This window comes from Cheilinus undulatus, linkage group 8 (genome assembly GCF_018320785.1).
Source record: "Cheilinus undulatus linkage group 8, ASM1832078v1, whole genome shotgun sequence".
Lineage (NCBI taxonomy): Eukaryota > Metazoa > Chordata > Actinopteri > Labriformes > Labridae > Cheilinus > Cheilinus undulatus.
Genome location: NC_054872.1, coordinates 40,562,591 through 40,588,936, shown reverse-complemented (window position 1 = coordinate 40,588,936; position 26,346 = coordinate 40,562,591). Strand labels below are relative to the sequence as shown.

The following is a 26,346-nucleotide window of genomic DNA, read 5'->3' as shown; positions in this document are numbered from 1 at the left end:
TGTCTAATCTTTGTAATGACTGCATCTGATATACCCGTTGCTGAATCAATGGAAGGTTTGTTATTAAGTAGGAGCATCTTGTTGGAAAATTCCTCTATTTTCATCGTGACACGTTAGACAACTTTCCCTTTATAGGATTCTTATGCCAGACGAAGTGATGAAATAAAAACATTGGTATTGGCATCGGCAGAATTGCTTTTTTACACATCAGTATCAGCCCTAATTTTTCAGGATCTGCACATCTTTGTTGTGAGTGAATGCTGTCTTTTTAAAGAGACAGTAGTTGTGTGGTTGTTAGTGACTGAATGTCTGTTAATTAGCTAATCATTTGATCCCTGAACAAACTCTTTTCAAGGTCATTGAGTCTGTGCAGCATTTATCTACTGTGGGTAATGTTGTTTTACACTCTTAACATAGACTCATATCTCTTCCTTTATTTAAGTTGGCTGAAAAAAGTCTAGTTGAAAGGATTTGCTTGCAGCACAACCTCAGTTCTATTCTGCATGGGTCGTGTTTTTCTAAAGGAAACTGGTTTACCTTTGGTATGATTCTTCAGAAAGACTATTTGATACATCTGTGGCTATGAGCAATGCTTCATCATTGTACTAACAAATGCAACTATTTAAAGAGTGGCCAGTTCTTTCTAACTAACATTAGCTAGGTTGAGAATCAAAACTCGCCTACTTCTGAGGGTAATATCACTTCAAAAGCATATCTAGCTGGCTTGCTGTCCTTGGTAACCTTTTGTATGTCTCTGTCTGGGTTAGAGCTCTTAGAAGAAACAGGGTCTTATTCAGCACACATATAAACCTCTAGCAGACCACGAGAAGATGTTCTCTGAATCTAACAGAAAGTTTATGGGATTAGTATTGCTCATTTCACCTTTGAGACCCATTACTGAACAGCTTTAAATACCCTCACTGTCTGGCTGCTTGTACACGTTCAAGCAAGTTCAGCTGATAACACTGGCCTCACATGGCCTTTCTTTGGTCTTCAGTAGGCAGTCTGAGATGGCATGTTGTTATCAAATAGGAAACGCCCGCAGCCTTTCTTCATAGCATGACATTAAAGGCATTACAGAGAAAATTCAGATTAAATATGAAAGGGCTTCCTCTCTTCTCCCCTGAGCTAAATCTTTCTCTGTCTCCATGTTTTTTTTTTTTTTTTTTTTTCTGTCTCTAGTACGGCCAGTAACTCTCCACGCAGCACCCCCGGCAGCTCCCCCTCCCTGCGGCGCAGGGTCCTTGGGGGTGGAAGGGCCAGTGAGAGCGAGGGAGGAGGAGAGAAGAGCAGTGGTGGTGGTGGAGGAGGAGGTGGTTCAGATAGCCCCCTGCCCTCCATACCATCTGCCTCCTCCCTCACATCTGCCTACCCACTTGCTTCTCGCCATTTCACCCGCAATGCCAAGGTAAGAAAATCACCTAATGAAAGAGCTGCAGGTGGAGCTTAAGAATTAACATTAAGAGACAAATTGATGTATGGACCTGGAGAGGAGAGGATAAAGGTCTCAACCTACTTTCAGTGATCAAGTAGGACTGCTATATATCCTCTATGTTTGCTTTGATGCAGCGATGACACAACTTAAACATGTAATTATACCAAGACTGTTTATTCTTCAGTGATCTGGTTTGTCATCATAAAACACTCAATCCTTGTGGATTTGTAATCAGAACCAGTTCTTGTAGGCTAAGTATGTCCAAACATACAAGAAACCATTTTCAGTTTTTTCATTGCTGTCCTGGCATTAAAACAAAGCCAGGTGTTTTTAATGAATGTAAGTGAAGAACTTAATGTAACCCCAAGAAATGCATAGAAAGTGTTACAGAAATACCAAAACTTTTAAGCAGCACCACCATAAAAAAATGTAAACAAACACCATTTTGTTGTCCTTCTTCAATTCAAACTGCATATTTAGTCAGACTTAGTAAAGAAATATTCTATCAAAAATGGTATTAGACATCAAAAATGTTCTTGGAGGGATAAACAACAAACTACTTGTATGCATCGCTGTAAAGTCTCCTCCATACTTGATATCTTTCGTGAATGAAAGTGTTTTTTTAACATTTGTGTTGCCTTTCATGTTCAACAATTGAGTTGTGACAGTGCTGACTGTTTCTGTCAGCTCTACCAGACAGTGTACTTGTTTCTGTGTGCCTGAGGGTGCAGTCTAAGCTTTCACATCATATAATTTTAGGCTCAATGTTGTGAAACAAACAGCTTGTTATCCTGTTGACTTCACATCATAGCCCATCGGGGCCACCTGTGTTTTAAGAATGGAGAAGTGCTGATGGTTTTGACACAGCTAGAAAATAAGGAAGCCTCAGTGTTACATAGAAGAGGTTTAGACAAAGGAAAGGACCACATTAGTACAAATATTGAAGTGGGTTACTTCACCAAAACTAATTTCTGTGACATATATTCCTGTGATTGTTTGAAGTGACTTTGTACTTTGACTTTGTACAACTGATATGTTTTCTGTTTTTCTTTACAGAAAATGCAGAGCTGGTACAATGTAAGTAAACATAAACAGTGCTCTGCAGGCTGTTTAAACACCGCAGTACTTAGCTGATGTTTGTGTGCTTTTGGCTTTAGGAGTTGTAACTAATTGATGTAGTAAAATGCTAATCATCCTTTAGTTAAAGACAATGTTTTTCTCACTTGCTCAGGTAAACATCCCAGCTCAGCTCAAGGATATGAACTGTTGTAAAGACAAACATCATGTGCTCTGTCCTCTCCTTACCCTCAGGTTCTCAGTCCTACATACAAACAGCGGAACGAGGATTTTCGCAAACTCTTTAAGAAACTTCCTGACACAGAACGACTTATAGTGGGTGAGTTATGTGTGAAAACATGTTGTTATTAACTCAGTTTTTTCTGGGCTTCACACCTAAAGGATTAAATGCTAAATTAAACCTTGACACTATGTTTATCTGTAAGGACAGTTGTTTAAGGTCAAAAGTCACAGTCAAAGCTGGCCATATTTTTTATTAACATTGAAAATTTATGCATTACTAATATGCTTTGAAAGAGGTTACGCTAAGCTTTTCAGACATTAATTAAGTGTAGAACACAGCTTCATTTTAAAGTTTTCTTACAGTATTCTGTATGACTTTTCATTCTCGGTGAAGACAGTACAGTATCTATTAGATTAACCAAAACATTACCAGATAATACAACGATCCCCTGGTTTTTCTTTGTAGTACCTGACTTTGGTGACTCAAAATCATAAAAAACTGCAGAATTTTCAGCATCTGTAGTAGATAGACATGTGAGATATAAACCATTACAAAGTTTAAAAACTTGGCTCTAACTATTAATCATTGCCTTTGTGCTGAAGTTCTAGCTGAGGTCATCAGCTGTTGTCTGTCAATGCCCAACTTCAAATTAAAAAAAACAACTTTCATTTATTCCATGTTTAAGCTAATGGCACCAAAACCAGGACACCTTCCACATGTATACTTCAGCAAATTACATTGTAGTTCTTTGGTCACGTGTTGTGAATATGGTAAGACTATCTAAAACACCCATGTCGCGTCTGGACTTAAAGTTAGAAGCATGCCAGCATCTCATCCTGTCTTAAAGGTATACACCCAAACTCTGCACTTGGTCTAAACAGCTTGTCATTCATTGTTTCAAGCACCTGGTGGTCCAGTTTTATTCAGTACGGTTTGGTATAGTTCCAGTATGCTAGACCGCAAAATAGTTTGCATTTCCACTGACGTTAGTACCCTCGCTTGGTGGGTAGACTGTAGAGGGTGACACTACAGGCAGTACGGGTCTCTGCCGTTCAAGTCAGATTACACGAACTGGTCACAGAAATCGGTAGGGAGTAAGCAGCAAATGGCTTTATTTCAGCTGAAAATGCCATCATTTAGATAATGACATCTTGATGATGTTCATTGCTGTCAGCACAGATCCTCAGCTGATGGAATATGTTTATAGAAATGTTTGGAGCTCTGACAGCACGTCAGTAAAACCACAAGATGAAGCTGGGCTATTATAGTGGCTCCCACAAGCATTCAGTAAGTGATGAATACAAGCTAAACTCCGCTCCATTCTTCTTCCTTCTAACTAAATTTATGTTTTAGAAATGTAATAGTCCCGGGATGTCCAAATAACACAGCTTTATGGGGGAACAACAGGAAAATTGTGAAGTCAATTGATATTTATCACAGATTAACAGTAGGCCTTGTAATGAACGTGATTTCTTTGTGGTTAAATACTGATTTTTTAAAACATTTTCATGAACGTATCCAAGGTTTTTTATAGTAAATACAATGTAATATAAAATTTGAGATCTTTTACAGATTAGATCATGTACTTGAAATCAGGCCCATATAAAGTCTGAAAAATTGATTTTTGGCCACATATCAGTGTCAGTGGTCCAGGAAACAGCGATGATCTCTGTCGAATCCAAACATCTTTAATTTAAGCAAATGTTAGTCTGTTTTTCTCCTGTTTTCGGTCACTCCTCATAGGGCAGACTGCCACGTTTTGTCACTCAGCCCGGCTGGGCAGTCATGTTGTGTACTGAAAGTGATGTCAGTGCAAATCCTGAATTGTGTGTGTAGCTCCACCCTTTTGGGATGGATAGGTAAGCTCGGCACTCCCCAGAAGGGTGCCAGAAAGTGGGATGGTAGTGGAAGTGCACATAAACACATAGCATGCCGTACCAATGTGAACTGGACCGCACAGTGAAAACGACCTGTAAGCTGAAGTAAAGCAAGGCTCTGTTTGTATTTAGACTGACAGATGCATGCTGGGGGGAGAAAATCATGGATTTTGACACTCTGATGACTAACTGCTAACATTTTAACCTCTTATTACTTTATTAACATACTTCGATATTTGTGTCGTCAGAGTTTTTATTGCCAAAGGTCTGTTTTTGCTCCTTATTTTTTTAATCCTTATCATGGAAAAAGGTTGTGGACCAACGTTTTTTGTCACTGTTTTCTTAACAAAATGACAGAGATTGAGAGAGCCTCTGGTTCTCTGGTAGTCTGTATCAAAGCTGAGGAGCATGGAAACTGGAAGATGAAGCATAACATGCAAATGTTAGCAGCATCAAGTGATAGAAGCAGTGTATTTTACAGATCTGTGTGCAACATATTTACATGGAAAAGCCTATTTTGGCACAAAGTAAGGCTTGGCAATTAATCCAGTTTCACTATTAATCACCATTTTGGCTTCCTATGATCATGAAAACAATGTAGGCTAGATGAGATTAAACGATTAATGTGCCACATGCTGTGTTCCACTGGTTTGTCCATAGGTTTTGCCATGTGTGATTAATGTTTTAGTGCTCATTGTTTTACTTTGGCCACAAGAGTACATCACTGTGTTTTCTAATTGTGATCCTAATATAAATCAACATACTTGTGATTATGTGTTTGCCATTATCAAGCAGTGCTAGCAAGGGTTGTTAAGATACCAGAATTTTAAACTTAGATTGGATACTGGTGAAAATTGAATGAAACTGATGCTTTTTTTGATACCAAGGCAACAAAAATAGAAGTCCTATGTTACTAATCATTGAAATAAAGAAAGGTCACATCTTTTTAAAAATTGTAAGCAAACTCCTGCATACTGTCTGAGTTGCACAAATATACTGGCAAGCTTTTACACTTAAGACAGTGCGTAATAGTTTTCATTTATTGAAGGATTCATCCTCTCCTTAGCACCTTTTTTAAGAGATGGATGTTGTCTTTTTTTAAGCTAAGCACTTTCTGATTCAGTCTCTTGATAAGATGATGGAGAATGCATTGAAAAACACTTGTGGTATCTAAGGTGATCAAAGTATTCAACATTTTGAAGACCTTATGTCTAGCTATGTAGGGAGAACAGACAGATGATTTGCACTTCTTTAATTGTTTCTGGAGCAGAGAAAAATGGGTCATGGCTTAAGAAGGGTGAGTTAATCCGTCTTCTTTCCTTGTTTCGTTCCTCAGACTATTCTTGTGCTCTCCAGAAGGACATTCTGCTGCAGGGTCGCCTTTATTTGTCTGAGAATTGGCTTTGTTTCTACAGTAACATCTTCCGCTGGGAAACCACTGTAAGTCAAGCACACACTGTGTAAACATTGGAACGCGTGCAGTCAAACATATGCCTCATGCAGCCTGGTTAATGGCACACCTGAGTTCAGATAAGGAGCCCTTTAATGCTCCTGTTTGCAGATCATTATAGATACACTGAGGCCCTCCGTGAGATAAGAGTGTCGCGTAGAGTTATCTACGCTACAGTAAGCACACAACAAATCTCTCTCCTTTTCCTTTCAGATCACCATCCTGCTGAAAGACGTGACCTCTATGACCAAGGAGAAGACCGCCAAGCTCATCCCAAACGCCATCCAGATCAGTACTGACAATGAGAAGGTCAGGCACTAGCAGAAATAAAACTACCTCAGTAAACAAGAGCTGAAGACTTTAAATTTGTTATAACACCAGCATATTTCTTTTCTCTACTGACACATTCTCTGTCTGTTACAGTTCAACGCTGATTCATAAGCATTAAAGCTGTTTGCTGTTGGTACTTTTTACTTCAAATTGTCCATTTTTGCCAGTCCAGCAGCGTGAAATGAGCTGACTCAACTTTATCTCCACTGGCTGTGACGAAGCAAACATCCTGACAGAGGGAAACCATCCATCAAATCACATTTCTCTCCTCTTTCTTCCTTCCTTCTTCTCTCCTGATATTCTCCCTCTCAGCACTTCTTCACGTCTTTCGGAGCGAGGGATCGCAGCTTCATGATGATATTCCGCCTGTGGCAGAACGCACTGTTGGAAAAGGTACAGCCTGCTCACCCAGCCTCCTGGCAGTTCATCCTTGTGTGACACAGCTAGTGGTTACCATCTAAGAATAGAAAACAGAGTCAGGAAGTAGGAGACAGCCAACAATGCAGGCATTGGAGAACAATTTAAATCACTGTTATTTGGGGAGTTTGAATGTAGACATTTATTTGTACAGCTTGGAAGTAGATGCAAATTAGTCTACAGTTCAAGTACAGAGAAACAGAGCAAGATCAATCATACTCGACATAACAAGAGAGTCAAATTATGAGCTTGTGGCACTGACTAGTTTACTGTGCAAGCAAAAGAAAAACTTGTTTCCACACATGCACTGCTGAAAAGTTAAAAATTGCAGGAATCTTCAACACTGGATTTTCCTGAGCTGATAATTCTGAAGCTGTAAGACTCTGGTGTTAAAATCTTAAGATAAGCGACAGAGTCGGAGACCATAATGACCGTGTTTTTGCTTTTTTATCGGTGTTTTGTGTACACGTTAGTGCTTATTAGCATATGTCAATAATTTGAGAAAGATTGCATTACTGGTTGATTTAATAATAATAACGACATAATGAAATCAACCAGAAATTTTGGCAGCACTAATATATGTAATCGTATGCATAATCATGCACCCCTGCTAAAACACAAAGAGACTGCTGGCTGTTTTTAGGCCCTTGGGACATCCACAGCATGATAAAGGGTTTGTGGCAATCCTACTAGTCACCTGGACAGTACCCTAAGCCATGCTTACTAACCACATCCACCCCTTACTCTGCCCTAAATGTGTGGAATCTGTTATTTTTTCAACAGATTATTTTCCCATACCCATGGAAACATGCAAAGACATCCAGAGCATGGCCTGGGTGTGTGTAGATTCTCCTTCCTGTCCAGTGTTGCCCTTAGGCAGCTTACTTGCCACGTCTCTGCCTTACTGCAGCCTCATTTTTTGACCAAAACCTGCCTTAAACTTATGAACAGTACTGTATATACTCATTTCTGTGTCCAAGAGTCAAGAGTATGATGTTGTCAGAGAAGAGTATAAAGCATCTTCATTACCTTAATGAAGATCCAATGGCTGCTCACTAGTCATGCCCTTGAAATGTCATCAGCCCCTGCTTGCTCACATTGAATTTGCCTTAAGATATCTTGTTGCTATCAAACATTGACTCATACTTACTCATCATGGAAATTTACCAGGCTGGCAAGAAAATTTAGTTAAAGCTGGGGTGAAAAAGGTAAGCTGTTTGTGTTGACACATGCATTTCACACAGAAGTTTTCAGCAAATTTTATTCATACGGGAAAGCACCTTTTGCTACCTGACTCTCTGTTTTCCTCCAGGCCTCTAAAAGCTGCACTTCCAAAGTACATTTCACTCATTGAAAAGCACTCCTAGACTTTGTGCCATCCCTTTCATCTAGGAATATATGAATTGCTATGGCTCTAAAAATGAATTAGTTTCAGAAAAAATGTACTGAAAACTTTTTATAAGACACAGATTATATGAAATTAATAGCGATCACTGAACGTGTAGCATGTGATCAATAATCTACGAGATAATGACGAATTTACCCCAACAGAGACACACATTTTGACATGCGACATCACAGGCAGTGTGAGACAATTCAGCATTTAATAAGAAAAAAGAGAGGTGGTATAAACACCATCACACCCTAACACCCACTTATGATTAATTGTTCCGAATATTAACTTCTACCTTCTCACTTGAGCTTCTTTTGAGTTCATGCAGAAAATTACTCAGACTGAGTGGAAGAAGTCAGAGTGAAGTTGGGGTGAAAAACCCAGATTTTCACACATGCAGCTCACCATGAATATTTCAAGAAATGTTGACTTTTGTACAAGAAAATGGTTATAATTAGGAGTGTTGCTTTCAAACTTACTCATTTATTATTATGATTATGTCATGTAATGACTACTTAAGTACCATATCATCTTTTTTTTCTGGGATTCAAGTACCATTAACAGCGGGCAGACATTAATTCTCACCAAGTGTCTGCATATACTCCCCTAATGTGTACATGTTAGAAGTGATAAGGGGTCAAGAGCTGTTGTTCAATTTTAAAAAATGTCAGTATTTGATTCATCAACCCATATTAATTATTTAATAAGAGTTTTGTGTTTATTGTACAGTCTTTATCCCCCAAAGAGCTCTGGCACATCGTACACCAGTGTTATGGAACTGAGCTGGGTCTCACCAGTGAAGACGACGACTATGTCTCTCCCACCGCCGAGCACATGAACGGCTTACTGTGAGTGTGAAAACATGCAAATATATGGTGGTGTAACACTTCACAGTCTTCTGAATGTGTGCAGGAATGTTGACTTGTTTTACAGCCTTTAAGAGAGTGTGAGAGTGATGTTTGTATGAGGATAAAGGGTTAATGGTATTTTCATTGTTTATTTTAACATATAATTACTAAAAGTAACATTTGAAATTTAGAAGAAAACTACCACTTTTATGTAAATGTGCTGTTTATCCTTTTTTTGACTAATATAGTTCAGCAGAAATAACCCATACTAGGTTTTTACACTGCATGTGTGTGCAATATCACAAGACCAAATGATATACACGTAGCTTGAGGGTTTGGCTTGCCCTTTCATTACAAAATTAGCGGATCCTCGCTCAGACAGGGATTGCTTGTGCATATGTTTATTGCAAACCATACCCATGTGATATATTTAAGTTTAATGAACAAGTCTCCTTAATTTCAGCCATCATTTGAATCAATTAAAGATTTTTTACAGCTGTCTCTAAGCTGTCAAAACAAACCCTTCCTCTGTCTTTCTTCCTCAGTGTGACTTTCTCTGTATGTATCTTTGCTTCACTCACTTCCTCTCCTTCTCTTTTCCAGGCCAGGAGACGAGTCGGTGTCGGTCACTGATCTCCTAGACCTAAGCTCAGTGTCAGTTCCTTCCACAGGCAGCTCTCCTCCTCCCCTGGTGCCCTGCGCTCCAGCCACCTCTCCTTCAGCGTCGAACCTCGGGGGCTCCTCTCCTCCTTCCTCCACCTCCTGTCTGCCTATAGAGGTGCCTTCCTCATCTGGACGCAGACTCAGCTCTGAACCTCTTGAACCCAGTCCGCCCAGCTCCCAAAGCTCTCTGCCATCAACCACTCCAACCAACGTGTCTGCCTCTGCCCCAGCCTCTGCCGCTGCTTCCTTTGTGAGTTTTTCTTCTTGACAACCTACTCCTACAACACAGAAATAGCAAGCCTTCAGTTTAGTGTTATTTCCTCTTCTTATTGCATTAGAGGTCTGTGTTTTTATCTCTTAATTTGTGAGACAGTTAAGGACCTGAAGGGCCTCAGTCATGACCATATTTACAAGACACTTGTACAGCTTCCTTCAGAATTTAGGAATCGGTTTCATCACAGATAGACGAGAAATCTGCGCACAAATATATCTGCTGCAGCAGAATTGCATTCCAGCTGTCTGATTTTTGCAAACAGCTGGCTAGTTAGCATCAGCTTAATGGCAGAACAGAATCCACACACTGCTCTGTGGACACTAATGGCCTGTGGTCTCTTAATCAGAGTTAATACGTTCCTCCTCAAACTAAAACAAAGCAGATCTGTCTGCTAAGCGTTTTTTTCTTAGACTGTTTGACAACTATGCAACCAAAGTTAGCAGCTTGGGCCCTGAAGAGACGTAAACAAACAAGGAATTGGAATATTGGAATATCATAAGCTGTAAGATTGAACAAAATAAATGCAATACATAAGCTTTAATATACACAAGTAGATGGTCAGAACAACTGAACTGAATCATGTGTATGTGCTTTCTTTGCTAAGTGTGTGTTATCCACTTAGTGTTGTGTGCAACTGTGGTGTATTTTAATCTACAGGATCTTTGTGACTCATGGTAGCAAATATAGAATCTATTATGTATGAAATGTTTGAGTTAAAACAGGCTTTATGTTCATTTAATAGCTTTATTTTCAACATGTGCAGCAGATTGTATTTGTTTTGTGTCTTTGCTTGTGCATACAGGCACCTGCATTTATTGTGTTTCCACCTTTGGTTCCTCTTTTATCTGTTAAACATTATTTCATCCATTTAGTTCAGTCATTTCATTATAAAACGGGTATTAATAGTGAATAACATGTTCTTTAACACGAAAAACTAATGTCCCACTTTTAATCTCTCTGCTGGGGTTATTCACTAATATGTAAACACTACTGACATGTCCTTTGTAGAAGACTGGTGACTTTGTAAATCATTAACACAAATCAGGTCTGTTCCATAGATGTGGTAAAGAAATCACACCTTTAAACCAACAGACAAATTCCAGTAAAATAGACTACAACGTGATAAGATAAAATCAAAATACTAAAATAGAAAACAGGGAGGAAAGAAGGATGTATTTAAGTGAGGATGTGAAATTTTGTGCAGTTGTTCTGGCTCAGTCCATGTCCAATCAATTTCTGCTCAAAAACAGCTGCTGCGTTTGTGTGTCCTCAGTCTTGATCTTGATAGAGGCCGATCAGGCCTCAGCTAAGCTAAAGTGAATAAATGGAGTGCTGTGTTGACTGCATGTCGGTTCCAGATTAATTGCATGGCTGCAGTGGTATGTCTGCTCATGCTGCGTCAACATGAGGTCAGCTCAGCTGAAGCCTCTTTTTCCTCTCAAGTCATATGACACTGGGGTGATTTCCCCACAAACCTCTAGCTAAGTGTCCTCTGGTGTTTTTTCCCCCCTTACTGTATTAGAATCTGGAAGAGGGCGGGGACAGTCTGTCCGAGTCGGCCAATCACATGTTGCCCCCTCCGACCACCAGTCTGGGAAACCTCTCCTCATTGGACATCACCAACGATGAGGAACTGCCCACAGACCCGAGCAACTCCTCAGATACACAAGAGGAAAGTGAGTGTGGTTTTAGTGAAATTACAGTACAAAAACACAACTGGGAGAAAGTGTTTACAATATGGAAAGTAGACTTAAGTGGAAGAAAAGTTTGAGTATGGTTTTTAATGCAGTATGACTTTTTTTTTGTGAATTTAACAATCTAGATATCAAATAATCAGACCATTTAAGTTTTATATCAGTGTAGAAATGATCATTAAAAGTTAAAAATTAAGTTGAAGGGCTTGTCATTAATTGTGTGCAAGAACATAATTTAATCAACTCTCCTGGACTATCTTTTAAATTGTTATTTTTTTTATACTACTTGTCTGTATAACTGTTTTATTGATTTTTTTGTGCCCAATTGAAGTTAGAATCTATGACCTGACGGGCTTTTTTAACAATGGTGTCAATGCAGGAGGTGTAGAAGCAGATTGCAGTGAAGCAGTGATTTTGATTTTTTTCCCTGTCCAGCTGACCTGTGTGAAATAAAACACCCAAAAATGTATTTGACAGTTGAACTTAAGTGATTCAGATTAATCTCTTGGAAAAACATGCAAGTGTCACACTGTTTACAGGAGACGATCTACTTTTAGGACTTTAAACATGGATGAATGTTTAACCACTACTTGATATTATATGTATCTATAAAACAGACCAGAAACCAAAATTAGACACATGTATTTTCTTTTTCTTTTCATTTCCTAATCTTCAGGTGAAGTGGAATCATTCTGCTCTGACCTAAGCGGGCGGCTGCACATCAACACCATTGTCCGAATGAGTGTAGATAAGCTCCATGACCTGCTCTTCTCTGCTGACACACACTTCATCCAGCACCTCTTTTCCCAAAGACACTTCACTGGTAGGTAAAACACACAAATGTAGTGTTGAAAAACGGTCCAACTGCTTGTAGGTGTGTTTAAAACCAGTTATCATGTAGGTAAACACTGCACAGATGTGATTAATAATGTCAAGATAATGTCAAACACACAGCATCAAATTTCTGCCACTTATTCAATCCAAATAATAACCATAGGTTGTTCACAGTCACATCTAGGGGTGTAACAGTTTTTGTATTTGTCCTGAACTGTCATGGTTCAGTTTAGGTAGTCACAAGACAAATACGTCAGAACCGTTACAAAAATAAAGGAAAAGAAACAAATCTGACAGTATTTATCTGCCAGTCCTGGCGGCAGTAATGCTGGTTGCTAACCGCTATCAAACCACCAACTAAGAAGAGGAAGTAGCTGGCATGTTAAAACACATGGAGAAGAAAAATGCATCTTCACCCATTTGCATGGTGTGGATAAATATCAAAAATAACTCAGACCTTGTATGACACATCTAGCCAGATGAAGGGGTTAAGAGTCTTGAGGGGTCCTTGTACTGAGCTAAAACACTTTTTCAACAGCTTTCCCTCCTTATTTTGTCATACATATGCTTTTAACAAAAACAATGATAGATTATAAAGAAAATCAAACTGATACCACATGAAGAGCTGTGTTGGAGCCAGCGGTCTTGGTCTTATTTCTGAGCTGTGCCACATGATCCACATCTCAAAAACAGAGACTTGTTGCAATGGGAAATGGATAGAGATACGCCTTGGAAACACAGACAAGATCAGGGTTTAGTGAACTGAACGCACTGAACCAAACCAGGCTGCTTGGTGAACACACTGTGGTGTGACATCATCTTCAAAAATAAACTGATTGTCTGATGTCCAAAAGAAGATTTGGAGTATGAGAGTTTTCATTTATGTTAAAGAAAACCACAAATGGAATGTATTTGCATGATAATTTGGCAGAAAACATGTTCCCGTAATTAATTTTTTTTTTCACAGAACTCCAATCAGAGGTAGTAGTAGTTTGCAGATTACATTAGACTACTTGGACACATACCATCTTTCTACAGGGCATAAGTTCCTTGTATTACTGGGTTTAATTTTTGAAGTGCTTAAGTGTTGCCTTGTATACATGTAAACCATGTTTCTGTATCTCTGTGTGGTCTGTGATTATCTTGATTATCATTTTGTGGTTTCCCAAAATGCTGTTCAGCATCCGCCACAGAACATGCGTGGACTTGTTGCATGACATTTTGTACTAGAGAGCAAGTTTTTCCTGTTGAGATGGTGACAGTTATGGCACAGTGTTTGTTGTTGCTCTGCTGCTTTCTGGACCCTTGCGGCTACTGTCAGTAGAAGAGAAAAAATGTTCTTCATTCTTTGTGTCTGTCTCAAGAACATGATGTTTGCTGTTGATGCTGTAATGTTCTCTGACACTTAGCTTAGTTTCAAGTGCATTGCAAGTGTCTTTTGTGTTGCTGCCAAAATGAGGTTGATCCTTGGTGGAAAAAAAAGGCCTGCAAACTTGGCTTTCAGGATTTGCATATAATCACTGCTTGCACTGCTGATGCTTTCACCATCTCTCTGTCACGCATGCACGGGCTGGACTGTACAGCACGTTAATGTGTCATCTAATAAATATTCTGTCAATAATCTCATTTTAAGTGACAAAACATCAACATGCGAGTGAGTGGTTTGGGAGACTGTGTCTCAAACAGATGTATCACTGTAAGGAAATAATAACAGTATTTGTAGCGGACATAAAACATATTATAAAAACTCTTTGCATTAACAAATAAGGCAAAGAGATAGAGAGAGAAGCAGTCAGGTAAAAGATTTTTAGTTCCAATTGAGTGAAACTCTTTGATTTTAGTTATTTCTTAGACAATTCATAATTGAATCAGGAGCTAGAACATAACTGCTGTAAACTTCTCTGTGTCTGTGATATGTATGATTAATACCTAGGTTACATTAACAACGGGGGAGGAACAGTGTTAATAATGACTAATTATATCTCTCTAGAATGGGAACGTAACACAGAAATTAAATTCACGCATCATTTAAATAGATAAAACTTTTAATCATTAATCTTTTATTAGGTTAAAAAATGTTTAAATAGCAACAACTTTCAAAAAATTCTGATATAAAAGTGAACAAGAATAGATGAGAGGGTTTGACAGTTTTCTGGTGGAGATTAGATCAAGTTAAAATCAAGAGGTTGTTATGTGACCTGCTGCTGTTTAAGTTTTTTTTTTTTTTTTTTTTCATTTAACATAGAACGTCAGTGTTTTATGAACATACATTTAAAAAGCCATTAAAGACAAGGTAAAAGGTAAATTTCACTGTCAATCACAGATTTTTTAAAGGAAAGAAAATCTGTATCATCCAACATTTTTATCAGCAGGTCAGACAAGGAAAAACTGGGAATTGGTATCAGACAATCAAAATATAGTCAGTACACCTCTGATTTAATTACCACAAGAACACAAAATTGTTTAAAGAGAGACAAAATATCAATAAGACATACTAATTTTGCTGTAAAAGTTCACAAGATTGATGTATTAAACTTCAAAATGTCCTCCTTAAATCCTGTTGGAAACACTGACTTTACTTCACTGACGTTCATCAAAATAACTGAAAAATGTATAGTTTAAGCACTCATGGTCCTGAAAAACTGTCAAAGTATTGAAAATGTTGGCTTCCTAAATGTGCATATTATCTGCAGATTTAGCCTTTATGCTATTCTTCATGTTTTACAAAATACCAATGTCTGCTTAATACAGAATAAATCTATAGAGATAGTTTTTTCTGACACTAAACTGGCATTGTGTCAGAAGGTAGCTTATAGTTAGCTTGAGCTTCATCCCATTGCATCGAAATGGTTTGAGAGCATGGCTAATACCCAGATGAAATGAGAATGAGTCAATGTCAGTACCAGATGTTTATCTGTGATGTTATAAATTTAGCACATCTCAAAGCTGATTCAGAGAAGAGTTGTTCTTATTGGGCAGACAGTATGACATGTTGGACACACTCATGTTATTTTTAGAAAAATGAGAGAAAATGCTGGTATTATCAAAGTGTTGCACCAAAAGAAGTATTGAAAAGGCAATTTTTTAGTGAATAACTTGTTATTTTAAACATCAGTATAAAACATCAGTTTATTACAATTGACACATCTTTAGTAAGATTAAACATTGTTCTTTACTTTTAATAAATTCAGACTGTTTTCTGCTGAGTTTAGTAGGAATTCGGCTATTGCAAAAACATGGCTTTTGCAGAGTGAAACTGCATGCATCTCATTTTGTGATATTTTTAACTGCTGAAACATTTTTGGCTGTTGGTTTCCTTTTAAAAGTTCTCAGACCAGCCATAAAGACAAATGTTAAAATACACAACCCACAAATCCTCAAAGTCATGCTGTAACTTGCTGTATTGTCCCACTAATGAGGCTGCCTCAAAGGTTTTTTTTACGCTGTGTTAACCAACCTCCATCTTTGTTACCTCCTTTCTGTACTTCTTTTTATGCCCTGCTTTGTCAATGTAGCTGTATTTTTGCATGTAATGGAATTTTAGAACATTTTTTGTATGGATGTACTGTGTAATTTGGACATTTTTCTGTAGTAGTTGAAATGAGGACAGAGGGGAGGCTGTGGAGTTGATTTGGCCAGTAGCTACCCTAGTTGGAAGCCCGGCCTGCCTGGGAACATTGTGTAGCTCTAATTGGGGCATTTCTTCCTCTCTTTTTTCATGAAGGAGCACGGATTGACCCTCTCTTTTCTCTCTCTCTTTTCTCCCTCTCCCTTCAGCCTCTCTGAATCTTGTGGTCTCTCCTTTTCATTTAGAAATCCTCAACCTCTCCTGTTCTTTCACTCTCTCTCAATTTTCCCCAAAATCTCCTTGGACTTTTTTATCTTTTCTCCTCTCTAAACTTGCTCATGTTCTCCGTGTCTTTATCTCCCTGTCAGAACTGTCGGTGGGTGAATGGCAGCCGGACAGCAGCAGTGGGAACACCAGCCGCGTGCTTAGCTACACCATCGCCCTCAACAACCCCCTCGGCCCCAAGACCGCCCCTGTGGTGGAGACACAGGTCAGTCCTGGGCAAACACAAACTGTTTTAAAAGTTTATTTTGAATCTAAGTTTGTCCTCAAACTTTACCAAAGGCATAATAACAGGACTAAAACTCTGTACATGTCAGGTTTTGAGTAGAGCGGACATTTGTCTTTTGAATCTTCTTTCTTGTAATAGCTGCAGTTTTAGACCAAGGAATGTTTTTAGCCTAGGTGTCACTACTGAAGAAGACTTTTTATTGCAAAACCACCTAATCCTGGAGTGCATGGAATTAATGAAGAATTAAATTCAGGAATAACACATCTACAATCTGATAATCATCTTATGACTGCTTTGATCATATTATTGCTGCCATCAAACCTAATATAATTCCTTAAAATCCTTCAACTCAAAGCGGGACAAAAACTTGTGTTTTATTTACAATCAAATCAAAGTAAAAGCTGTTTTCATTGAAAGTATGTAACTTTGGTCCCATCTGGTGCTCAGAGCATTTTTTCTTGTGCTTACTTTTTGTCGATTTGCTTTCTAACCCACATATTTTTGTAGAGCAAAAATGAATGAAAGTCCTCTGCCATTGTAATACAGTGACCACACCTGCTATGGGGTGCACCAGCAATGTGCTGATTCAAAAGTTGCCCAGTTAACTGCATCTTCTAACTTACTATGGAATAATTTACACTCCAGTAAGTTTCGAGATAATTCACTAGCTGAGATAGTTCTAACAAAAGCTTTAGTTTTAACTTACATCCACCTTTGTGTGGGTGTAAAATCCTCTGTAAATCATTTTGAAAGGTAGCATTCATCAGAGGTTTAAACCAGCTGTTTAGAAATGTGTGATGACTTAATACTCCCAGTTTTCAGTTTACAGGGGCAGAAGTACTTTTAGCTGCACAGCAAGAAAGAACCATCATCATTATTTATTGCGTCACAGTGGCTGTAGGTTTAGGTTTTAATTAAGAACTGATCATAATACTTGCGATATTTTTTAAACATTTTTGTTATAGTTTGTTGATTAATGGAATTTATTAAACAAAATGATACTTTTTTTCTTACATATTGCTCACGTGTAACCAGTGATCCTAAACTCAAGGAAAACATCCCATCAAACAAAGAAAAACATCCTGCTCAGTTTTAATAATCATATTCCCTCTGAATCCTCTCAGTAGAAGTTTATGTTAAATGTAGTTTTGGGTTTGCTTGCCAACATTTTCTATCTGACACAGATTCTGTGGAAGAGACAAGGAGCACTCAAATACATATAAAGAAGCAATTAATATTCTTCTGATGGTCTTGTTTACCTGTCTAGTCCATGGAGAGACAGAAGCTTTACTTTCAGTCTTTTTCTTAAGCAGATAAAAACTTTCAGAGCCTAAGTTTTAATGTAAATAACCCTCTAAAATGCACTTTAAAGACAAATCTACAGCTCACACTTAACCTGTAAAGGCAAATTCAGTCAAATTTTGTGACTGTTGTTGATAACATTTACAGAAACATGTATGAGTGGTCTTTTTTATTTGAAAACAAAAAGTCATTTAAAATGGTCAAGTCTGGGGTGAAAAAATTTGAGATTTAATTTTTTAACCGTATCGCCCAGCCCTACCATTTAGTGTTTAGACAGTCTGACATGGGAGCCAGCACTGTAACAAACGCTGTATCAAAAGATGTTTTACGCTGATTGGTCTTATGAAGTGAAAATATCATATCTGCAACAGTATTTTGGTTAGTTTGAATGTTACGCTCCACAAGTAAAGATGAACCTTTTGTAGTTCAAACCTTAAAACCTATATTCTTTTAACACACATTAAAGTTTAAGAAATGAGGACGAACAAAGAGAAGACTTCAGCTGACGTTGGTCTGTTGGTCCTGCAAAAACTTCCCAAACTTGTAAATATGACTGATATTTACAGCTGATACATCTGTAAATATTGACAGAAATGACATTTTCATATCTGCTGATACCAGTCATTAATGTTTTAAGCTAATATCTGGTGTCATGCTAGTAATATCCTGTGTCCCTTTAAGACAGAGCTTGTGCCTAAGTGGTGCAACAGGCCACTAGTGTTTAGTCAGCTCTTAAAAGTGGTTCTTTTCTTTTTGCAACATCAGTTATATTGTAACACAGTATTGCAACTGCTTGTGAATTTGTGTGAAGATTTTAATTTGCCTTTAATTTCTATTTGCACAAGCCCACTGTCTTTTATTCCACCGGTGCATTCTTTCTATGATAATGTCTAATTATGCTTACATCAGTCTTTTTTCTTAAGAAAAATAGAAATAAGAATGTACTCAATTCAGATACAAAACATCATTTACATAGTAGAACTTTGTCAGAATTTTTAGAAATCAGAAGTACTGATATTGCTTTAAAAGAAGTATATCTTGGGGCACCCAGATGGTCGAGTGGTTAAGGCATGTCCCATGTACGCGGGCGCCCCAGGTTGGAATCCTGCCTGTGGCCCTTTGCCGCATGTCTTTCCCCACTCTCGTCCCTGTTTCTGAGTCTATCCACTGTCCTCCTCTATCTGATAAAGGCACAAAAGGCCAAAAAATAAAAAAGGTATATCTTTCAAAAACAACAGCCCACATTCTTTTTTAAACATATATATTTTTGGGGCTTTTCATGTCTTTAAGTAGAGAAGAGGATAGTCAGAAACAGGATGAGAGAGTGGAGGAGAGACATGCAGGAAAGAAGCCACAAGTCAGACTTGAACTTGGGCTGTCCATGTACATGAGGTATGACCTAACAGCTGGGCCATCTGTGCGCCAGTCCACAATAATTTTTATTAAGACATGGATTTTAGCTGGTTATATGAAAAGTGACAGAAATTGTGCGAGGGTACAAAAAGATAATGTGGTATAATACTTCATTGATCCCCAGGGTATAAATTCTTGAAAAAACAGTCGTCAGTTTATTTATAACCATTTAGTTTCTTTTTCCTTTTTTGGAGTGTTTTTTGTGTGTTTTTCTTTTGTTTATTGTTTTTTTTTTATTTTAAGTGATGAAAAGTTCTTAATCTTCTCTCAGTCACTTTTGGAGAAAGGTGAACAGAGTTTTATCTTTCAGATGGAGAGATGTGTTAAGCGAGGTTAAAAGCCTTTCTTATCTTCTCATCTCCAGACTGCTGACAAACCCTGTTGCCAACGTCAGATTGTTGATATCAAGATGTCTTTATAAAACAGTGGGAAAAGATTTCCCAATCACCTTCTGTCATCAAAATGTTTGGATATGGAGCACTTTCAAGCATTCAACCAGCCATAAAGAAGCTTAAAAGAAGAATTCTTGTGTAAAAGAGGCCATAACCGGCAGAGGTTTCTGTTGCTCGTTTTGCCATATATTTTTCATAACTTTACCTCTTTTTTTTTTTTTTCTTTTTTCCAGACGTTGCATAAGAGCAGTGCTCGGGGCGAGTGCTTTGTGGTTGACTCGGAGGTCATCACCTCAGGTATCCCGTACCAGGATTACTTCTACACTGTCCACAGATACTGCCTCACCTCCATCAACAAGCACAAGAGCCGGCTCAGGTAGGACTGTTGTTATCTTATTGGGGTAATCCAAGTAATTGGGATTATCTGTGAACTTTTAGCTCACACAGTGACAATGAAATCAAGATTAGAACAGAGGATTCTCAACTGGAAGACTGTACTCATGCCAGAAAAGTTTTCCAGCAGGGTTGAAGCACGTATACTTGCAGACTTTATATTAAAATTACTCAAAGCCATTAATGCATTATCATAGGAGCTAGTGGTTAATCATGTAGCTGTCACCTAAAGGCTTCATTGGTTTATCTTTGCAGCTTTGCAACAGTGAAATGTAAAAGCATAAAAATGAGTGAGAAAATGTGGTGCACTAAATGTTAAGAAGTAAATGAAAGGTTAACACACGTCCCTTATGTTTGTGGAGCAGCTGTTGGTTGGTTGGTTTTATATTTTCCATTTTCAAAGTATGAAACGTTGTAAAACTGAGCATGTACTTGGAGAGCACTGCCATGTTTCATCACCTCCTTAACAGCTTCAATGCTGACACGTGTCTGTTCAGTTTGCAGCCAAATAGATGGTTCAAACTGTCGTTGAGGGCTGAAGTTCCTCAGCCTCAGGGACCTGAAACTCTCAGTGGTAAATGATTTGATCCCAGTGGAGTTTTTGTCTCCTTATTTTGTCCCTTGTCCCTTGATGCTTTGCTCAAAATAGTCATCTGTAACACTGGAGAGGTTCTGAGTGTGTTGCTTTATTTACTACAAGCAATACAGCTCAAACATACTGCATTCAGCTTGACAGTACATAGGCATATTTCCATTAAAAGATCACACTATCTTTAATATAATTAGACAAACAAAAGACTGATGTTAGCATCTGAGGATCTAAGAGTGTGACATCTTTCTCTGCTTTTTGTTGCAATCACAGAGAGGGAGAAATAAAATGCAGACACAGACGTTTCTCCGCTGACTACAGCCCCAGTAGACTGTTATATAAAGACCTGTTTCAATCAAGTTATGGCTTTGACTGTCTTCCTGTCTCAATAGTCATCTTTATTTGGAGCAAATTTTCTCTAATATACTTGCATACTTTGCTCTCGGTCCCTTGCATCTTCTTTATAACAGCCTTTGGTTATCAGAATTTTTTGATATAAATCTTTGATACATTATGTTTTTAATGGTACAATCATGAATGTTGTGATAAACGACAGAATGAAAAAGTGCCAAAGTGTTGAGTAAACTACAGCTCTGAGCTGTTCTTAAGTTCAAACATAGCTTAATTTGAATGCAAGTTCTAACTAACAATGGAGTTTTAAGCTCTACTAACATTAAAGATGTTACACCAGCTGGGATGATTTCAATGTAGGCTTAAGTTATGAATTAAATCTCAGTTTAAGTTACAACTTAACTAATTTCATGGTAGGGCTTAATGTGGGTGTAATGCCATGACTTAAGAGATAACCTATGGGTAGCTGATACAACAGGCTGCTGTTCACCAGTCACATTTTTTACCCAAAGCAGATGCAAGCAAACAAAAGAGAGGACTTTCTTAATTGTAGGAAAGTTTCCCTGTATTTCTAGAATTTAGACAGTTCAAAGGAGATCTGTTAAGACGTATTTCCTAGGAGGCAGTGAGAGGAATATCATGACAAAGACAAGAGGCGTTTCTACAGCATTCATCAAACACAATTCTGAATCTTTTGTCATGTCTAAGTAGAGGTGTGTTGGCAAGCTTCTAACTTGTTAAGAGCGTATCTGAAACTTCAGTTCGTTAGGTACTATTGAATGTGAGAGTAATGGATGAAGTATTGTGAAAGCTGATGGTATCACAAAAATATTTTTCCAGCCTTTTCTGACCCTAACTGATGTTTTGTAGTGTGTATATTGTGTGTTTTCTGATTTCTTTGGAAACAAAAAGTTGTGAGTAGTTAGCTAGCTTATTTTCTCATGTAGTAACTTGGAAATGTCAGCTGAGCTGATAGGTATCAAAGAAAATATTTCTGAAGATCAGGAAGTTGCGCTGGTCCTATTGGCACTGGTTTCTTCATTTAGGAACCAAACCAAAAAAGGAAATACAAAACTAACTGAAAACTGACAAGTCAAACCTGTATGTAGTGAGTCTAGTTTTTCTTTGTACAAGATAATATAAAAACAGATTGATATTTTTGTTTGCCTTGTCTTCACTCAGAGTCTCCTCAGACATCTGCTACAGGAAACAGCCGTGGAGTTTGGTGAAAGCACTGATTGAAAAGAACACCTGGAGCGGTATTGAAGAGTACTACAGACACATGGGTGAGTCATATGATTCTGCTTTTCCCGTGAATGTCTGTATGCACACAGCCTGAAAACAAAACTGAACTGTTCACTGCTATTTCTCTTTTTCCGATGAATGAACAAAAAGTTAAATTACACCGAACAGCAGGGAAAACCTGAGTCAAAGCCAAATTTATGAGATCACTTTGGTTTATGTCGATTTTGATTCAACAGCTGCATTTAACTTCCTCTGCTCTGACAGTTAAAGGCTCTTAGAGCTAAAAATAGTTGGTTTTAAGTTTTTGGGTCAAGTTTCCTTTTTCATATGAATATGTTATTAGATGAGCGTTGTGATAGATCTTATTTAGATCCTATCTTTGCTCAAAATGACTTCTAAAACAAGGGCCAGAACATGTACCAACAAGCAAAGTTCAATGTTTTGGAAGCAAGTTTTGTATAATTGTGCAGTTATTTCTCCTCAGGGATCAGAGTATCTCTGATTCACTATTTCTGAGAATCCAATGAAATGTGGAGAATTTAAAACCTTCAGTGCACAAATACCAAGAACGAAAGCAGAGTACTGGACAGAATGAGTGCAGTTTTCCTGAAAACTATGTTGTCTTGTTCAGAAAGAAGTCACTTGATCCTCAGTAATACTCCACCTTAGATTTTTGGTGGTATCTATTTTAGTAGGGTCCCTGCTCCCTACATTTTGCTGTGTCAGAATTATTTCTTGGCATTAACCTTGGACTGCATTTAGAGCCCCTGTCAACAGCAGGGTATGGAGACAGGACCCTGCAACAATGTAGCGACCAAGTGACAGATCGTAAGCACATATCCAAGAGGAAGCTTCTGGCGTTGCTGAGCCAGGGATATGGGGCCTAACTTTACATGCTGAGTTGACCTAGGGGTGCACGGTATATAAATGATATAGATTTGGACACTACCGACCAATTGCGATAACGCTTGTTAATGACATCATCACACAAAAACACATGTTTTTTCCTCTCAAAGTCTGATGGCTGTACCGCAACGAAGTCAGTGTGCTGTCTCTGTCACCCTGCCTGGGGCTGTAACACAAGCTAAGTGCTGCTTTGGCTGGTCTCAGAGCTCAGCGCTGCAGTTCTTCCTCTTACAACGGCATAAACAACCGTTTAAAAGTCTATTTTAACTTATGACTTTCTTTTCTAAGTCCACAGCGAGTCAAAGATCCAGGCTGCGATGTTAAATGAAGTCAGAAAAGCTGCTGTAAACTAGCCGTATTCTTCGGTACAGCAGCCAAAGCTAAGCTAACTCAATGCTAAACACAATACTTCCGTCAAGCTCTTCAAAATAAAAGTCTGCGGCTGTTATTTTTCTGAAACGCTTTTATTGTGAACACCTTCACTAGGAAATGTGTTCAGGTCATTAGCAGCTTAACACACCTCATCAGGTTAGAGATGAAATGCAGTTAGTGCAGTTAGAAGTAAACCAAGAGAGACTTTAAGTAAAACATGTTTTCTTTGTTGCTATACTTGGAAATAAATTGAGTATGCCATCAAAGGCTTGTTATAAGTGTAGAAGGGGGTTAATAACACTTGAATTTGGATTGAAAAGCATTATCTCTTTTTAATTTTGTAATACCGTGATATAATACCGTTATCGCCAAAGGCAAGAAAATACCGTGATATGATTTTTAGGCCATATTGCCCAGGCCTAAGTTGACCCACAATAATTAACTCTGCCTTTAAACTCCTAAAATAAATATGTTTTCATTCTCAATAGATTTTTATGATTGTTACACAGTTCTACCGTTCATAGATAAATATGGGTAAATATTTTGGTTTTCAAAGTAACAAAGCTTGAAAACTCTCATTTATTCTTGAGTTACATTTTAATCGTGTCCTGGCAGTCTTTACCCCCAGTTTCTTTTCTTTTTCCTTTTTTATGTTTCTATTTTAATTTCTCCATCTTTTTTTTTACTTTCCACCCTGCAGAGAGCGAGGTGTGCAAGCTGGAGACGCTACTGCAGTCCGAGGTTTCCGTGGTAACCACAGGAGAAGCAGTGGGGGCAGACTCTGCAAAGACTCCGCCAGCCCTGCGCCGCCGTAAACGAACATGCTCTCGACGGCAGGGCGAGAAGGATAGAGAGAGGGAGGGAGGAGGCATGGGTGCAGGAGAGCGAGGGGACAGAGGAGTCGGAGAGGAAAGAGACAGGAGAGAAGCCAGTAAGTCTGGACGGATACGTGTTGAAATGTTTGTACTGATGTGGGAATGTCTCTCCTTGCCTCCAGTATTGAAGGTCATGCAGCCAAACAAAAAGGCTACATCCATCTTCTGTAGAACACTGCCCTCTAGTGGTTATTTCATTATAGATGAAACAGAATCAGGTTGAATCTTTTAAGTGTCTTGGATGTAATGATGCATAAAAAGAAACAGATGCAATTGAGGAAACATTAAAATAAAACCAATATTTCCAAAAAGGAATATCACAAAAAGAGACAAAAAGACATAACATTACCAAGTTTTTAGAGCTAAATAACAAGTTTTTAGAGCTAAAGTTATTGGGCTGTAGCATTTTTCAACAACGTAGGTTGCTGTTGGAATTAACAGACAGGGACTCCAAAATTAAACCATTGCAGATCCAGTTTGAATGGCTTTATGATTACGGATCTTCAGCTGTTGCAGAAATGCTCTGTGAAAAGGGATGGTGCTTTTTTTGGTCATTTTTATACAAATTTGTTTAAAAAAATGAAAAGCATGATAATATTAAATGTTAACTATGTCCCATGTCCAAGGACAAGATTAAAGTCTCGCCTTTGTAGCTCTGGTCTTTATGGCCTTCAGGAAAAAGCACCAAGAGGGTGGGATTATGATTGGGACCAGGCCTCAATCATTCCTGTTAGAATCACGAAATGGAAACACAGTTTATCCCTGATGCCTAAAACCGTGGCTTGTTTTTCTTTTTCAGGTGCTCAGTATACAAAACTGGGTGATCGTACTCGCAGTGGAGGGCAAAACAGTATATCAACCATCCTCCTCATTGTCAGCTTTATGTAAGTTTATGCTCAATTTGCTGTATGTTTGTGGCACTGAGTCTTAGAAGAACAGCAGACTCTGAATCCCTGTTCAGTTTCCCCTAAGGCTATTTTGCTTCAAGCATGATTTACTGCACACATTTTTGTAACTTTATGGCTTATTTATCATTCAAATCACACACTATGAGTGATGTAATACAGAGATTAATGTTTCCAAATAATTTATGAATAAGAACCGGTCTTCCCCTATTGCACAAATGTATTAATGTAAACTAGTTAAGTTTACACATTAATGCACTTGTCCTTGCATGTTGTCCACCTCCAGTGCAGTACATCCTTTCCTTTATTCTATCAATTAGAGGAATTTCTGAAGCTTTATGTGATCAAATCTTTGGTTTGATTGTATGTTTATTGACTGTTTTTACTTTCTTCTGTCTTGTTTCTATCCACGTCTGAATGCTCCTCTCTTATTCAGACATGCTGGATATCAATCCTCTGCATACTAACAGCCTCACTATGCCTTTCTTGCTATTTCTCTTCTTTTCCTTCCTTTTCTGCAATACTTCTTGTGAATAGGATCTGTATCAGGTTCGTATGAGAGGCTTTGATTTAATAGCACTGGCTGTAAAAGGAAATAGATCAAAGAAAACGATGTAGATAATACAGGAAAAATCCACCCTTACATACTCTTATGATGCCCTCAGGCAAGATTTCTTTCAACATGAACATGAAGGTGTTGCCATATTAAACAGCTTTTCTTCCTCATTATATGAAATACATCCATGAAACAAAAACACCAGCTCTCTGCTTAGTAAACACACCGTTTATGAGGGTGTTTCAGAGGGACCTCTTTATTTTCAGGTATCTACTGAATTTTTTTAGCACACTTCCACCTCTGTTGAGCTTACAAGCGTTTATCGACAGTGTTTTGTGAAAAGTTGCTCATGAATGTTTAGAATTTTGACTCTTGTATGGCTCATATCATGAAAAAATACATGATGTTGTATTTCTCTATTACAATATTATGTGTGACTGTTCAGTGTTACTA

General features: G+C 38.1%; 1 protein-coding gene across 3 annotated transcripts in view; it reads left to right on the top strand.

Moving 5' to 3' along the window:
* gramd1a (GRAM domain containing 1A) overlaps positions 1 to 26,346 on the top strand; it is a 52,994-nt gene that overhangs the window by 20,808 nt on the left and 5,840 nt on the right. For all 3 annotated transcript variants that reach the window (XM_041793163.1, XM_041793164.1, XM_041793165.1), the window contains 15 exons: positions 1,183 to 1,408; positions 2,492 to 2,512; positions 2,747 to 2,831; positions 5,949 to 6,052; positions 6,276 to 6,371; positions 6,705 to 6,785; positions 8,932 to 9,050; positions 9,654 to 9,963; positions 11,510 to 11,663; positions 12,358 to 12,504; positions 16,452 to 16,573; positions 19,935 to 20,077; positions 22,217 to 22,320; positions 24,258 to 24,488; positions 25,232 to 25,316. In XM_041793163.1, coding sequence (XP_041649097.1) covers positions 1,183 to 1,408; positions 2,492 to 2,512; positions 2,747 to 2,831; positions 5,949 to 6,052; positions 6,276 to 6,371; positions 6,705 to 6,785; positions 8,932 to 9,050; positions 9,654 to 9,963; positions 11,510 to 11,663; positions 12,358 to 12,504; positions 16,452 to 16,573; positions 19,935 to 20,077; positions 22,217 to 22,320; positions 24,258 to 24,488; positions 25,232 to 25,316 — 2,028 coding nt within the window. The remainder of the gene's footprint in view (positions 1 to 1,182; positions 1,409 to 2,491; positions 2,513 to 2,746; positions 2,832 to 5,948; positions 6,053 to 6,275; positions 6,372 to 6,704; positions 6,786 to 8,931; positions 9,051 to 9,653; positions 9,964 to 11,509; positions 11,664 to 12,357; positions 12,505 to 16,451; positions 16,574 to 19,934; positions 20,078 to 22,216; positions 22,321 to 24,257; positions 24,489 to 25,231; positions 25,317 to 26,346) is intronic.